The 15,794-nt window shown below is 36.1% G+C and overlaps 1 protein-coding gene across 4 annotated transcripts in view; it reads left to right on the forward strand.

Annotated features, from left to right (window-relative positions):
- The window catches only part of AFF4 (ALF transcription elongation factor 4), an 88,358-nt gene extending 74,709 nt beyond the window's left edge, over nt 1–13,649 (forward strand). For all 4 annotated transcript variants that reach the window (XM_069103846.1, XM_069103845.1, XM_069103844.1 and 1 more), the window contains 8 exons: nt 4,435–4,529; nt 5,774–5,837; nt 5,954–6,090; nt 6,372–6,443; nt 7,644–7,737; nt 8,627–8,670; nt 10,503–10,732; nt 12,324–13,649. In XM_069103846.1, coding sequence (XP_068959947.1) covers nt 4,435–4,529; nt 5,774–5,837; nt 5,954–6,090; nt 6,372–6,443; nt 7,644–7,737; nt 8,627–8,670; nt 10,503–10,732; nt 12,324–12,451 — 864 coding nt within the window. In that variant the 3' untranslated portion in view covers nt 12,452–13,649. The remainder of the gene's footprint in view (nt 1–4,434; nt 4,530–5,773; nt 5,838–5,953; nt 6,091–6,371; nt 6,444–7,643; nt 7,738–8,626; nt 8,671–10,502; nt 10,733–12,323) is intronic.
- Nucleotides 13,650–15,794: the final 2,145 nt, after the last annotated feature.

A 15,794-nucleotide genomic window follows, 5' to 3' on the forward strand; every position in this document is an offset into this window, starting at 1 on the left:
TGTGTGTGTGTGTGTGTGTGTGTGTGTGTGTGTGTGTGTGTGTGTGTTGGTTGGTTGCAGAGGAGGGGTTAGAAGTTGTTGGGAAGATATCAGGAAGTAATTATGATGTCAAAATAAAAGGCATCAATAAAGCATTTTTTAAAAAGAGAGACTGAAAACACCCTAGTAAAAATGGTTAACTACATGATAATTAAGATTTGCCCCCATGGTTAAAAACACTAAGTGACTAAAAGTTAGTCTGTTAAGTAAAAACTGACTCTAATTCAAATAATACTACTTGTTTAGAGTGAGTTTTTGGTGTGAGATTGGAGGGTTGGGTTTCTTTGGATTTCAAGTTGAATAAGGTGACATACATAAAATGAGCCTGGTTAATCATTTTGCTTTGTTAGAGCCAAGGAAACTTTTAGCTGAGTCAGTACTGATTCAGTTCAAGATAATGTCATTGTAAAGGGATATGGTCAAAGCTTTCATGTAATTTGTAAGCAGGACATTTTGAAAAAGAAGTTTTTTGAAGGTTGAATTTTACTAGGTAGAAATTTTAAACTTTTGTATGAATCTTTCTTACAACTATCTTGATATTTGAGGACACTCCTTAAAGACAGAATAGAAAAAGCAGAATTGAGCTACTATCCTAAGATACTGGAACATAATGTTAATGTTACTGAGTTTAGATTCCATAAGTTAGCAGAAATTTAAAAACAGGAAGAATTTCCACGTAAAGCAGTAAAATTAATGAATTAAACACTAATGTATGAATGCTATCTTAGATGTAAGTTTTAAATATAGCTGGGCTGTCTTAGGTAATAGCTAAGTAACTAACTGCTAAGCTATACTCAGTAGATAATCAGAATGAAGGAGCAGACAAAGATTCAGAGGTTGTAGTGATAGATGTGGCTGATGAGCATGGAACATTAATGGGGGGGTGGCATAGGTGTTGGTTACATCAGAACTTTGGTCTGCTGGTCAATTTGAGGTGAAAAGTCCTCAGGCAAATATGACCATTAGGTAGTAGCAATTTCCTTCAAATTAGTATTACAGGATATCATTAGATGTACTGTGCTGTGTTTTATGCTGCTTTTGATAAGCTATACAGTTGCAACCTAGGCTGGAAGATAAATGTGTTGGGATTTAGGTACAAAGGTCTGGGGACAGGGTCAGGCATGTAAGGCGCAGCACAGAGCTGGCCAGCATGGCGTACTAGGGCAGGAAGTTGCAGATCCAGTACAGAGTGTTCTGAACCCTGCACTAGGAACAGGAATAGGTGTGAGCCGGTGGTTGTGTCCCTCAGCCCTCAGAGCTGGGTTTCTGTTCTAGTTAGTGTGTACTGAGGGCGGGGCCTGTTGTCAGGGGTGGCAGGCAGTCTAGGGAAAAGAGCAGTGGTGACCCAAGGCTGGGCACTCCAGAACGGAGCACCTGCTGTGTGACTGCGACTGTTCAGCTGGAGCGAACAAGGTCTTAGATCCAGCCTGAAGCCTGTTGTAGCCTGCAGCAGAGTAACAAGTTCAGGGAGCTTAGACCAAAGGGGAGCCTACAGTTCTATTATTCAGAACTCTTAGAGCTTTCCTGTTAGTTGACAGGTGGTTGACAGGCCACACTCTGGTAGAACTCCAACTAGGGGTAAGTCCATAGTTGTGCTATTCAGATCTAAATCCAGGTCAGAAACTTGCAGAGTTTAGACCTGCAAGTCAGGAAGTGAACTTTTCCCTGTATCAGATTGTTTTGAGCTCACTTGCATCTTAAGCTATTCCTGAGATCCTTGAAAAACACAATGCTTATTACCTGGAGAAAGTGGCAGGACCTGAGAGAACATACACAGGACCAAGCATGGTCCAAAAATTCAATTCAGAAATGCTGAGAGTCTAGCCTTAATGAGAAGTCCAAATTTAGGAAGTAAGATAGGAAAAATGAGTAAATAAAGAATCTAGCATTAAAGAACTATTATGGTGACAGGGATGCCCAGGTCACACACATAGGAGAGAATGGCAGCAAAGAAAACATAGGTTGGCCACAAGATCAACTAACAGTACTGGGAGAAGTGAAGTGAATGTTTTTTTTTTAAATTAACAATTATTTTATAAATAAAATGAGAGGACTACAGGAAAAAAAATTGACAAAACAAATGAGAACTATGGAAGAAAGATTTAGAAAAAGAATTAACAGCTTAGCATAAGGTATAAAACCTGACCCAAGCAGCAAGCAACAGAAAATATGAAAATTAGAATGGACCAATTAGAAGTTAATGAATCTCTCAGATAACAAGAAATATTAAAAGAAAGCCAAAGGACTGAAAAGAAAATTAGGTATCTCACAACAAAAAAACTGACTTGGAAAACAGATCAAAAGAATCATTGGACTGCCTGAAACCATGACCAAAAAAAAATAGTCTAGACATCATATTTCAATAAATTCTGAAAGAAAACAACCTGAATCTTTTTTTTTTTTTAAGCAATCGGGGTTAAGTAACTTGCTCAAGGTTACACGGCCAGTTATTTCTGGGTGTGGTGCTGAGTATCTGAGCCCAGATTTGATCCAGGTCATCCCGACACTGGAGCCGGTGTTCTTACTCGCTGAGCCACCTGGCCACCCCTAAGCAATTGGGGTTAAGTAACTTGCTCAAGGTTACACGGCCAGGTGTTTCTGGGTGGGTGCTAAGTGTCTGAGCCTGGGATTCGATCTCCAGGTCTTCTCAACACTGGAGCCGGTGCTCTTACTTGCTGTGCTACCTGGCCGCCCCCAGCCTGAATCTTTTAGAACCAGAAGATAAAGTGAAAATAGATTCCATTTTTTATTGCTTTGTGGTAGATGTTTACAACATGCTTATTATTTCTTATGGCACAGTATTATTTGAACACATTCATGAACTACAGTTTGTTTACCAATTCCCCATTCAGTGGGCATCTACTTTGTATATAATTCTTTGTTGCCTCAGAAAAGTTGTGTTATAAATATTTTGGTATATGTGAAATCTTTTTTCAGTGAAAAGCTTGAGGCACACATACCTAGCAATGGATCTCTAGGTCAGAAGATATGGATATCCTAGCTGCTTTGTTAGCTTAACTTGAAATTGCTTTCCAGAATGGTTATATTCATTCTCAACTACAAATTAATGTGACCCTTTTCACAACCCACAATTCACTAACTGGTCTCTCTTGTCATTTTTACCAATTTGCTAGGTGGGATGTAAAACCTCAGAGTTGTTTTGATTTTTATTTTTCTTATTAGTGATTTATAGCTATATGTCTTAGGTAAGATATTTGATTAAAAAAAGATTTTTCTCTATAGTTTACTACTTCCTTTATCTTATCTTAGATGCATTAATTTTGTTTATGTAAAGCTTTTAAATTTAATGTTATCAAAATTATCTGTTTTTTAATTGGCTATATCCATTCTTTAATTGGCTATATCCTTTGTTTAGTTAAGAAGTCATCTCCTACCCATAGCTATAAAAGGTCTATGATTTGCTTCCCTTATAATTTTTTTATGGTATATTGTTCAGGTTACATAGCTATTTTGAATTTACTATAAAATGTGTTAGTCAACCCCAAAACATAAATTACTTAGAACCAGGAAAACTAGAAAGCAGTTGACTTGTTTTTAAGGGGGGAAAGTAACAAGCATAATGTGATATACCAGCTCTAAGTGTCACTTCTGATGCAGATGACTTCCAGATCTTAGATTTTTTTTATCCTAATCTTTCTTCTCAGCTCCAGACCCACATCTCCAACTGCCTATAGCATATCTCCCCTTAGATGTCCCATTGGCACTTCAAACTCACCATTTTCAAGACCATACTTCTTGGGGCCAGCTAGGTGGCACAGTGAGTAGAACACTGGCCCTGGAGTCAGGAGGACCTGAGTTCAAATGCGGCCCCAGACACTTAACACCAAAACTAGCCATGTCTTGTTCCATCACCTAGAATGCAAGCTCTATGAAGACAGGGACCATGTCTAAACTTTATAACCCCTAGCACCTTGAATAGACTTCATATAGACATATAATTTAGGGAAATGAATGAAAAAATAAAAGAATGAACTAGATCTTGTGAACAGAGTACTGCTAATCCATGCATGAAAATAATGCCTAACAGATTGGTCTGTTCTGGTTTATTAATTTAGCATATAATTCACTAGTAATTCTAAGAAGTAATGTGATTTTGACAATAGATCCATGACTTCCTTCTGTTTTCATTAACTGACATTGATTGAATAAAATGAACTGTGTTCATGTGAAATGGAAGATAGCTGAGTATTTAGAGTTCTTAAATCATAGAAAAGTGTGGTTTATAAAACATCAATTGAAAAGAATTGCAAAAGGGTAAGTAAGGAGTTGATTCATTTGTATCCTGAAGTAGAAAGTAATTTTTTTGTTTACAAATCTGATGAGCTCTTTAGCTAGCAGCTGTTTATTTCAAATTGCTAATTACCTTTTTTTCAGGAAAAGGTTCCAAGTAGTTCTTCAAACTATCCTCCAGCTACACAAATTCCTGATGGCTCTAAAACACGCAGAGCAAAACTTGCCTTTGATGACAGGTAAAACAAATGGAAATGTGTCTGTGTACACAAAGTTTGCCACCCTTAAACTACTGATAGATTTTTGTGAAAGTCTCATCATGGTTAGAGGGCACTGACATTGTGTGCAAAAATATTAAAAATTTTTAAGAAGATGCATTCTTATCCCCCTTTGTGACAGCATTTTATGAGTAAAAGCCCACCTCAGGGAGTTAAAGTGTACTCCAAGTTATATGTCCACTCTTACTAACAGAATACTAGCTAGAATAAATGGCTTTTTCTGAGATTAGCCACGAAGATAGTTCCATTCTGATTTTCATAACAGCTATGTTCAAAAAGTTATCTCTTGATTTGTACTAAATCTCAGGAGTAAATTAGGTTACTAAGTACTTTCTACTAGAGGGAAATATTATCCTGGGTGTCTGATTTTGCTTTCTGAAATTTTCAGTATATTTATTTGGCTAAATCTGATCAAACAAGCAATTATTCAGTGGCTACTGTGGTCATGGTACTGTGCCTAGGTACTGGGATAGAAAAGCAAAATAAAAGGTAGTTGGTGACTTGACTAATAAAAAGCTTACATTTTACTGAGAGAAATGTAACACATAAACAGAGAAGTGTGTACAAGATAATGAGAGGAAGAAGAAAGCACTAAGACGTATGTTAAAAGTTTTTACATGTAAGTGGGGAAAAATAAAATTCTAAATAAATAAATTTAAAAAAAAAAGAAAGCACTAAAACGAGGAGCATTAGGAAAGTATTCTATAGGATGTGGCTCATGAGGTGAACTTTAAAAGAACTAAGGATTCTAAAAAGTAAATGTGAGGAGGGCATGCATTCTAAGCATATGGAATAGCTTATACATTGATAGAAAGGTGGGAAATAGAATGCTGAGTTTGCAAGTAGACCAATCTGAGAGGTAATAGAGATTTTGTGAAAGGGGAGTAACATAGTCTGCTGGGAAATAGAGGCTGGTGCCATAATTGTGAAGGGTTTTAAATGCCAAATTTAGGCATTTGTAGTTTATCCTAGGGGCAATAGGAAGCCATAACGAAATAATCAACACTGTGTCTGATTTAAATTTTAAATTTAAATAAATAAATAATGAAAGATGTAAATAATAAATAAATAATGCTAAATGAAGGGACTTTTGATTGCATACTATATTTCCTGTAGCTATAAACACTGAACAAATTGAATTATGAACCACAACAGAGACAAATTAGAATGTGATCTTATGAAAAGTTTTTCTGTTTCCATTTCAGGAGTTATTCAGCGGACCATTATTTACAAGAAGCTAAAAAGCTAAAGCACAACGCAGATGCGTTGGTATGTTGGCTTTTGTATGTAGTTTTTTGGAATTAACTGGTAATTTTTACTTTGATTTTAGCCGCTTTTGCAGTATCTACAACTCTCATTTTCTTTAATGACTACCTTCTCTTTAGTCTGATAGGTTTGAGAAAGCTGTCTATTATCTTGATGCTGTGGTATACTTCATTGAATGTGGGAATGCTTTGGAGAAAAATGCTCAAGAATCCAAATCTCCATTCCCTATGTATTCAGAGACTGTGGAGCTAATTAAGTAAGTACGTGGAGATGTCTACATCAATGCAAGATCATTATTACTGATTCACTGATCTAGATGTGAAGAATACAGCTGACAACAAAATTTTATCTTGGTTTGGCAGCAAGACAGCTAATTAAATTACTTCTAAATTAAGTGATCTCTTAGGCCTTTTTACTTTGATTTTGTTTGATTCTAATGTGTTGGAGGGTGGGAGGAAAGAAGTAACTAGATGAAATAAAGTACTTGATTTTGCTTACATTTTGTGGTCATTGATCTGTGTATTTAATGTTTTACAGATACACTATGAAGCTGAAGAATTACTTGGCACCTGATGCTACAGCTGCAGATAAAAGACTGGCAGTTCTTTGGTGTGTAGATTTGTGAAGTGCCACTTTTGTACCAGGTTGTGATAGACACAGAAATACTTTCTAACTCAGATATGCGCTACTTCTGGTGTTTTTTGTTTTGTTCCATTTGGCATTCCATGAGTTTAGGATTTGTGTTATAAGACACAGATTAAGAAAAATATAAAACAAATAGATTTTTGTATTGCTTTAAAATTACAAGTCTCCATGGGAGAAGGTTGTCTTCTCCCTACCAGACAGACCCCTTCATCTTGCTTTGGGAAAAACCTTGGTAGGATACAGGAGGGTGTGCCATAACCTAGGTTTTTAACCTTGTCTCTCACACTCTCTTTTCTTGAGGATCTAGTAGTGTGCACATGGATTCGTTCTCTTCCTTCACCATCTTGACCCATTTATAAGAAGATAATAAAAATTGAAATATATCTGATGTCCAAAGTTTGTGGGCAATATCGAGGGCCTACTTATAATTCTCTGCAGTGTTTTGGGGGTAGAAAGTCATAGAAAAAGTCAGTTTCAGAATTAGGGGCTTAACTGATTACTCCCAAACTGATAATCTTGATGGTAAAACACTATTCATTGTATGTAGTTTTCATTTAGCTCTCTGGAATACTTAAAAGAATAATAATATTACTCCTTAATTTTATTTTAGTATTAAATAGTAATCTATTAGATTGTGAGCTCCTTGAGGACAGGGACCTATTTTCTCTATTTGTATGCCTTAATATCCCTAGCACTTAGCCCAGTGCCTGACACATAGTAGTCTCTCTCCCTTTTTTTTTTTTTGCTTTTTGGAGGGGGGAAGATAGGGCATTTGGGGTTAAGTGACTTGCCCAAGGTCACACGGCATGCGTGGTGTGTGTGTGTGTGTGTGTGTGTGTGTGTGTGTGTGTGTGTGTGAAGTGTCTGAGGCTGGATTTGAACTCTGGTCCTCCTGACTCCCAAGGCCAGTGCTCTATTCATTGTGCCACCTAGCCGCCCCCACATAGTTGTCTCTTAATATTTATTGATAGTGATTTTGTCTCATTCTGCAGTATTAGTAGTTGATTCATTTTACCTATGAATTAAAATTAATTTCCTTGTCAACTTAGTGATAACAGTTACTTTCAAATAAACTTGGAGAAAACAGAAGTTGACTTTTTTTCTTCTTTGTCCTGTGCTGGCATTGTAAACAAATCTTTCTTCTATTTCTCTCCCTTTTTTAAGCCTTCGATGCCAGTCTTTATTGTACCTGAGGCTATTTAAGCTGAAGAAGGAGAATGCTTTGAAATACTCAAAAACATTAACGGAACATTTAAAGGTAAATGTAGCTGATAGAAATAAAATTCTGGTCCTCAGATCTAATTTTGCAAAAAGACTTCCTCCGATTGTCCCTAGAAATGTCCTTATGATGTTTCTGAGTATTGGGAGAGGAAAGCATTACAAGCATCTGTGTATTGGGGGAATCAAGGAGGAGGAGGAGGTGGTTAATGACTGTGGTGAATGTTCATTTTGAGGATTGTTGGAATTTAGGTAGAGTTTCCAACAAGATAGTTTTTGGCACACTGCTCTTTGAAATCCCATTTTGACTATCTTTGGCAGTTTATTTAAGCCATGTATAAATAATATTTCATATATAAATTCATTTTCATTAAACTTTAGAATAGTCTCTTAACAACTCTTCCTTGCATATCTTTCTTTTCTGTTCCTACTTCTTTTATTAGCATTTAGGACCATCCACAATCCACCCCCATCCTTCCTTTTTTGAGCTTTCTCCAGCAAGGCTACCCACTATCCATGAACAAGCTCTGTACATTCCCACCTCTGTACCTTTATTTATATTGTACCCTTTGCCTCAGATGCCCTTCTCTGCCATTAGGCACAGCTCTTCCATATGCCAGTTTCTCAGATGCCACTCCCTACCTCCCCCCAGCTGACAGTAATGTCTCCCTCTTTTGTACTCATATATTTCTTTATTTTCTCTATCACCTATGACATGTACATTTATGTCTTCTCTTCCTAAAAAGACTGTAAGCTCTTTTTGAGGACAAAAACCATGCTTTATGCTTGCTTTGGAGAGTACAAAGCTCATGCATAGTAAACATTCAATATTTGTTGATTTGATTGACAAGTAATTTGTGGTTTTTTTGTTTTTTGTTTTGTTTTCTTTTTTTTTTTGTTTTGTGTGTATGTGTGTGTTTTATCTCTAGAATTCCTATAATAATTCTCAAGCTCCATCACCTGGCATGGGAAGGTAAGTAATGTTATTCTTATGCTGTGAAATAAAAATTATTCCTATGAGTCCTTTTAGTGTTTGTTGAATACATACATTTAAAAAATTGTTAAAGTTGGCAGTAAGGACAGTTTGTATGTACTGTATTTCCTCATCATTCAGAAAGCATCAGTTTCACATATTGATATTTGAAACTTTTATGGCTCGAGTTTAAAGAATTGCCATACTTTTATCCTAAACATTTGGGGCAGTCTCAGCTAAATTAGCAGATACATTTTGCCTCCTTTGAGACTGGAAGGAACTTTTAGGATATTTGACCTTGAAACTGTTACTCAGAAACCCTAGAGGCAAGTGAAAGGTCTGGTTCTCCTCCACAGCATAAGGACTGCTACTGCCAGTCACACTGTAGCACAGTATCTAGGGAGAAAAGTTTTGGGGAGTGGGCTCCTACCCCAAAATACCAGCATCCTAACTGGTACTTAGAGATACTTCCAGTGATTAATTTGGTTTCAGACCTATTGAATTTGAGGAGGTTACCTAAGTAGAGATGTTAAAAAGCACTTGGAAATGTGAGTGGAGCTTGGGAGAAGTTAGAGCTGCAGATAGAGATTTGGGAATCCACAGTGAAGTGAAAGGTCAAGAGTGACAGGCATCACAGAGAAAAGAACTGAGAAGAGAATATTGAATAACATTAATCTAGGAGAGACATTTCAGAGTAACAAGCATATTTGTATCCCCAGAATGCTTAGATGCATTTTCATTCATTCATATCAACACCTCTGACTACAATTATCCCTTCCACATCACAACTTTCCCCATTACAGTTTCAATATATTGAGGGTTGACGCAAGAAATTCAGTGGGACTTTGGGGGGAGTTTTGCAGAAGCCATAGGTAACAAAAAAAGATTAGAAACTCAGAAATGTATAAAATATATGGATAGTATTGTGTAATATCAACACAGATTTTACAATAAAGGTACTCTAACCACATAAGAGAAAAAGAAAAAAACTCAGACTTCTTCTCTGCTATGAAGAGAGGGCCAAAAAATTTTACTTAGATTTTCCAGATTGTAAGTGCACCATCCCCTAACCCCTAGGATGTGGAAGTGATAACTGTAATAATCCTGTGAGTAAAAGGAATAGAAGAGAAAAGGAACCTATAGTAATTTGTCCATTTGATTTCCATGTACTATATAGATTTTATTATTATGGGCTTTTGTATTCCAATTTTGGTTTTAAAAAACATATCCCAAAGTTAGGACATTAGTATTTTTAACAATTCAGTTTGGAATTGAAATGCCTTTATCTTTTGAATCTTTTCATTCATTTGGTTTGAGATATACTTTTGGACTGATCTTCTAGCCTCAGATGTATTTTTATGTACGTTCTACATGTGTAAGCACACATATATGTAACTACATATATAAAATTTTTTTCCTAAATGGATGTCCTATGTTACTTAGTATGTCATCATATACTAATATCCATTGCAATGAATTTTAGAACTTCTTCTGAATTAATCTTACAAAGGTCAAAGGAACATGTAGTCCATAGGAAACATTGCATTGTTAAGAACTGAGGGTAATTGAAAGCTGTGCCTGTCAAAGTTGAATAATCTTGTTAAATAATTTGTGTAACAAACATTATAGTGGTTCAAAAACACTGTGCTCTTTCATTGCCTTTTTTAAGAAACAGTTTTATATTATATGCCTATGGCACAAAACAGAAAACCATTTCATTATTCTGTTAGTTTATGAAAATGATGAAAGCCTCAGTCAGTAGCTAACAGCTTAAATTTTGGTATGTTCTGCACATGATATCACAATCAAAGTTGTTGCTTTTTCTTTCTTAGTACATACAGCAAAGCTGTTGGGATGCCTTCCCCAGTTTCTCCAAAGCTCTCTCCTGGAAATTCAGGAAATTACACTTCAGGGGCAAGCAGCACTTCAGGGAGCAGTTCTTCAGTAACTATTCCACAGAGAATCCACCAGATGGCAGCCAGCTATGTTCAGGTCACATCCAACTTCCTTTATGCCACCGAAATCTGGGACCAAGCTGAACAGCTTTCTAAGGAGCAAAAAGGTAGATTTTAGGAAATCAGTACATTCAGAGGATAGTAGATGGATTTTTTTTTTCTTTTCGCTTTTTGGAGGGGGGAAGGCAGGGGAGTTGGGGTTAAGTGACTTGCCCAAGGTCACATAGCCAGCGTTAAGTGTCTGAGGTGGGATTTGAACTCAGGTCCTCCAGACTCCAGGGCCAGTGCTCTATTTGCTGCACCACCTAACCACCCCAAGTAGATGGATTTTCAAAAACCAAGCAAGTTACTTTTTGGTGTAAATAGTTCATTATAAATATTGGTATTTTTAAAAAGTTTTGGTATTCATTTTGTGTAATCTATTTTAGAGTTAATGACATTAATTTGAAGATTTCTAGTTTTTAACAAACTATAAAGTTGTTACTGTGGTACAAACCATACGACTATGGTACAAACATTTGTTCTACTAATAGCCTTTTCTGTTGCTTCATTGTGGCATGGACTAAAGCTCTGAATGTATGTGTCTGCCGAGAATAAGGTCCAACAGCTGCTACCAAGTTGGAAAGGAAAGGTTTTGGTCATAGGCCTGGTAAGGGACAATATATATGTGTGTATATGGTCCTCTTCTCTGAGGACCATCCTGGCTGAATCAAGAGAAATTCATTACCAAGTTGACCACGAGGTGATGAAATTTTTAGCTTTGGCAACTTTCAAAGACCTACTAAGTTAATAGAGAGTGCATTCTGTTATAGATCTTTGGGAGGGAGGGAAAAAAAGACTTTTGTTAGCCAGTCTCAGTAGTCTGTCATGATAAGGGTGATACTTTTTAAGCACTTGTAAAAGAATTTATGCTCACTCTTCTAGCATTTAAAATATAATGTACATGTATCTTTAGTTCACTTAAAATAAATTTAATTTGCTCTTTATTTCTAAGTGAAAACCAGCTAGTCACAAGAGTATATCCCAATATCTCCAAACATCTAATATTCATGAAAATATCTACAAGATTTGTAGATGGCAAAAAATATTTTCTCAAGTTGGCTTATTTCATCTTAATTTAATTCACTAAGAACTCTCTATATGCTAAACACCAATCTTTATATTCCAAATAAAAGGGAAAAGAAAGCAATGCCAAATTGAATTGGAAATTGGGAGATTTCCTAAAGCAGCATAGTACAGAGGAAAGAGTATTAGATTTGTTGTTCATTAAAATGCAGTTTTGCCTGTAAATGTAATTCTGGCAGCAAATTCTGATTAAAAAAACATTCAGAAGTGGAATGGGCTACTTCTGGAGAGAGTGGATTCTTCTTCTACCAAAGGTCTTCATCTGGAAGTTTTGGTGACCATTTGTCCAGGATGTTGTAGAAAGAGTTTCTGTACAGGTAAGGTTTGGACTAGATAACCTTGAGGTCTCTTCTGATGCTGAGATAGTAAGTCTATGCCTGAGGTAGAATGTTCCCTAGAAAAATAGCTGTTCTAAATATACATTGCTTAATATTTCTCAGAAGAGGGAAGAAAAAACTTCCTTCCTTTCTTCCTATAAATCATGGATTTCTTTTTACTATACTGTCTGCCAGATGACACAGCAGTCACATAAGAGACTATACATGATTTAATTAATGTTTTTGCTCATTTTAGAGTTCTTTGCTGAACTGGATAAAGTTATGGGCCCTCTCATCTTTAATTCAAGCATCATGACAGACCTAGTTCGTTACACCCGGCAGGGACTTCACTGGCTTCGTTTGGATGCCAAGTTGATATCTTGAACTGATGGATTCTTACCCAGAACATATTCTCGTTGCCTCTGATTTTTCTCCACAACACTGTGTCATATCAATAAGGAAGACTGCCATAACACTGCTTAGTCAACACTAAGAGCAAGGAATGCTTCTGCCTCACAGTCTCATGTAAAAGTTGTGTTTTTGGTTTATGTTGTTTTATTGTTGTTATTTTTTAAACCCAAAGCCATCATGTTAATGGACTCCTAAGGTATTCCCTATTTGGAAAGTTATTTAATTATTTTTACACCTGCAACATATTAATAAGATGCAGTTTTAACTAATCTGAAATGAGATTGAAATTCTAGATGTAATGCATAAGTAATCAATTTAAATCATATTTATTTTAATTTTTAACTATCCATTTTGGTGGGACTATTTTAATAATTATTTCTACCTATGTTTATCCTACCAAATGCTTAGCAGAAATTTCATGCAGACACTTTTATTTATATACTTTAAACTTTGTTCTCAGTAATGTCTCCATGTGGTAAAGCTTGTAAAAGAGGATCATTATATTCTCAAATGTAGAGACATGTATTTAACATGTCTGCCGCCTCCTACTCAAATCTTAAATGACAACTACAGTTTTAGTATTGCAGAATTTGTACTTAATGTTAAGGAAAAGGACCCAGAAAGGTTCTTAAACATGTGAAAAGAAATTTAAATATTAGAATATAGCATTCTAGGTTGGGGGAAAATCATGTTTGATTCAAGATGGTTTATTATTTTAAGAATCATGATCACAGTAATATCATAGCAGTCTCACAGTGTTACAGTTACTTACATTTAATGAATTATAAAAGAGATCAGGTTAGAACATGGACTCTGGGAGATGTGCATCATACAGAAGTTGTTGTTTTTTAATGAAAGGACAATCTTGAACACTTTTAATTTTGTTGAAACTTTATTCTCTTTGTTTTTGTCAGTTGATACTGCATTGAAACAGTATCATTTACCATTGGAAAAATGGGTTAGAGAACTTCTTAAGAGTCATTACCTCTGTCTCTTCCGGTGACTGAGAAATTAGAAATTTTGTTTAAACGTTCACATCCATCCTCAGAATTCTCTTTATTTTATTTTTGTCGACTCATTTATGATATTCTGATATGCGTGTACAATGACTGCTGTGGAAATGGGCTGGAGTTTGGGTGTGTCCTATTTTACCTTACAACATAGAGCAAAATTGTAAAACCTTTTTAATCTGGAGACATAGAACTTGTTTTAATCATGTGTTTACCCCATTGTATTATGAAGGCCCCCAATGAGTGATAATTGTTTCTGTTGGGAGCAGTATATTCACTTTAGATAAGTATCTTACTGATGTAAAAGGAGAGCCCTCCCATGGGTTTGAAGTGGCTGCTTTTGTAAAAGTTGTGCACCAAAGTACCTTTCCATACAAGGTGCTTGTTGGAATACAAGGTGAGAACTGTACTGTTTGTACTTTGCTTAGTGCCCCTATCATGTCTGGTGTGCCTTAAATCTTACATTTAGATGAAGACTTGATGGACTGTTTACAGACGAAGCGTCACAGGAGGACCAGGTCTACTGTGTACAGCTGGTTTTGTGCAGTAGTTAGGTAAAATTTCGTTTCCTTTTAAATATTTCTTTAGGACTAACTGTGTAAAAATAATTGCTTTTATAACTGGTAATTCTTTAGTATAGTGACTTAGTCTAAATCTAGTGAGTCTGAATTGTATAAGGCTGCTGGAATAAGCAGATTTTCCTCCCAATACCAGAAATGAACATATTCTTTCAGGAAAAAAAAGAGATTGCACTCAATTTCTGGATCATCATCACGTGCCAAAAGGATGGCAAGTGCAAAAAAAAAAGGAATCGAATGTTGAGTTGTAAACATTGTACAACATTGAGTACTGCAGTTTATCCTCTGGGTTTGATCTTTTAAATTCATATTTTACAAACTAGCAAGCTTTTATTGTATTATAGTTGCATATTTGTAGGGCTTCCTTGATTGTTTTGTACTTCCAAAAAAAAAAAGATGGTTTTCTACTGTCAAAGAGGGGAAAGTTAGTAGACCAATGTTGTATTGAAAACTTTCCTCTGGTGTAGATTTCTGTCGGGTTAGCACCCTTCTGAATTTAATCTGTGTGAGTGTGTGAGAAAGAGAGAGAGAAACTGTTGGGGGCTGTATTCAAAAAGGATAACCTTCTTGTAGAGTCTATAATGATTTTTTTAGTAAGAAGTTTTTCAACTAGTATCAGAGCAGATTCATTCTTTCCCTTTTAGCTCCACAGTGTCTTAGGGGGACCTTAAGGCCCAGTGTATTTTATATACCTTTGTATGGCCTGATGGTCAGCAGAAACTCTGTGTGTGAGTGCATGCCGTGCGTGCGTGTGTGTGTTGGGTGAATGGAAATTCTCGTGTATGGTGAATGGTGCTGCACTAAAATATTCTCCTTAAAATTGTATTCATACTGGGATGGTGAATTCTTTTCAATTGAAGAACATTTCCTTCCATTTAGTAATGGGCAATAGAAAGTTTGGGTCTGAGTAATTGTATTTTAAATGCCATGGTTTCTGGCAGAAACCCCAGTAGCAATGGGTAGAATATGACCTCCCTGACTCTGCAGTCATCTGGATATTTGGCTCTGTTGTAGGTGACCATTCCACCTCAAGTTTCTTGTGACTTTTTTGTTTAACTTTTAAAATCGAATACAACTAATGACAAAAGGCTGATCTAACCTTTAATGTATAGATCATTTTGGAAATACAGCTTTTTAATCAGATCATATAGTTCATTAAAGACTAATTTTGTCTGCCTTCTGTCTTAACATACATGATTTAGGTAACATTTTACCCTTTATATACAACCAAAGTATGGAACATTGTCATTTCCAACAATGCTTTTTTTCATCCTGGGAGCCTCAACATAGCCTGGCTGGGCTAGGTCATAGGGACCCCAACCTCATGAGATGGAACTTTTCTTCACAGCCACTGCCTTCACCTGTCAAGATCTTTTTTTCTTCCACCCCCTTCAATCCTGCTTCAATCGAGAAGCAGACCTGTGGCTTCCGCCTAGTGAGGTGGCTCAACCATGATTATTGTTAACAGCACCAGTACTCCCTCCTTTAAAGCAAACCTTGAAGAAGGGGACCTTTGTAGGAGTTCTATGCTGTGACACAAGAGGAGTTTTGTACATATGTCTGCCAAAGAAGGTGTTTGAAAAACTCTGGCCTAAGCCAACAATACAGTCTCAAATAACGTAATTTGGGGAAAAGGCCACTCCTTATTGTACCAAGAGGGTTCCTATTATTGTGGATCGACATATATATATATATATATATATATATATATATATATATATATATATA

This window comes from Petaurus breviceps, unplaced genomic scaffold (genome assembly GCF_028583685.1).
Source record: "Petaurus breviceps papuanus isolate PSGF00001 unplaced genomic scaffold, PetGlider_PUasm1.0 64, whole genome shotgun sequence".
NCBI classification, from domain to species: Eukaryota; Metazoa; Chordata; class Mammalia; order Diprotodontia; family Petauridae; genus Petaurus; species Petaurus breviceps.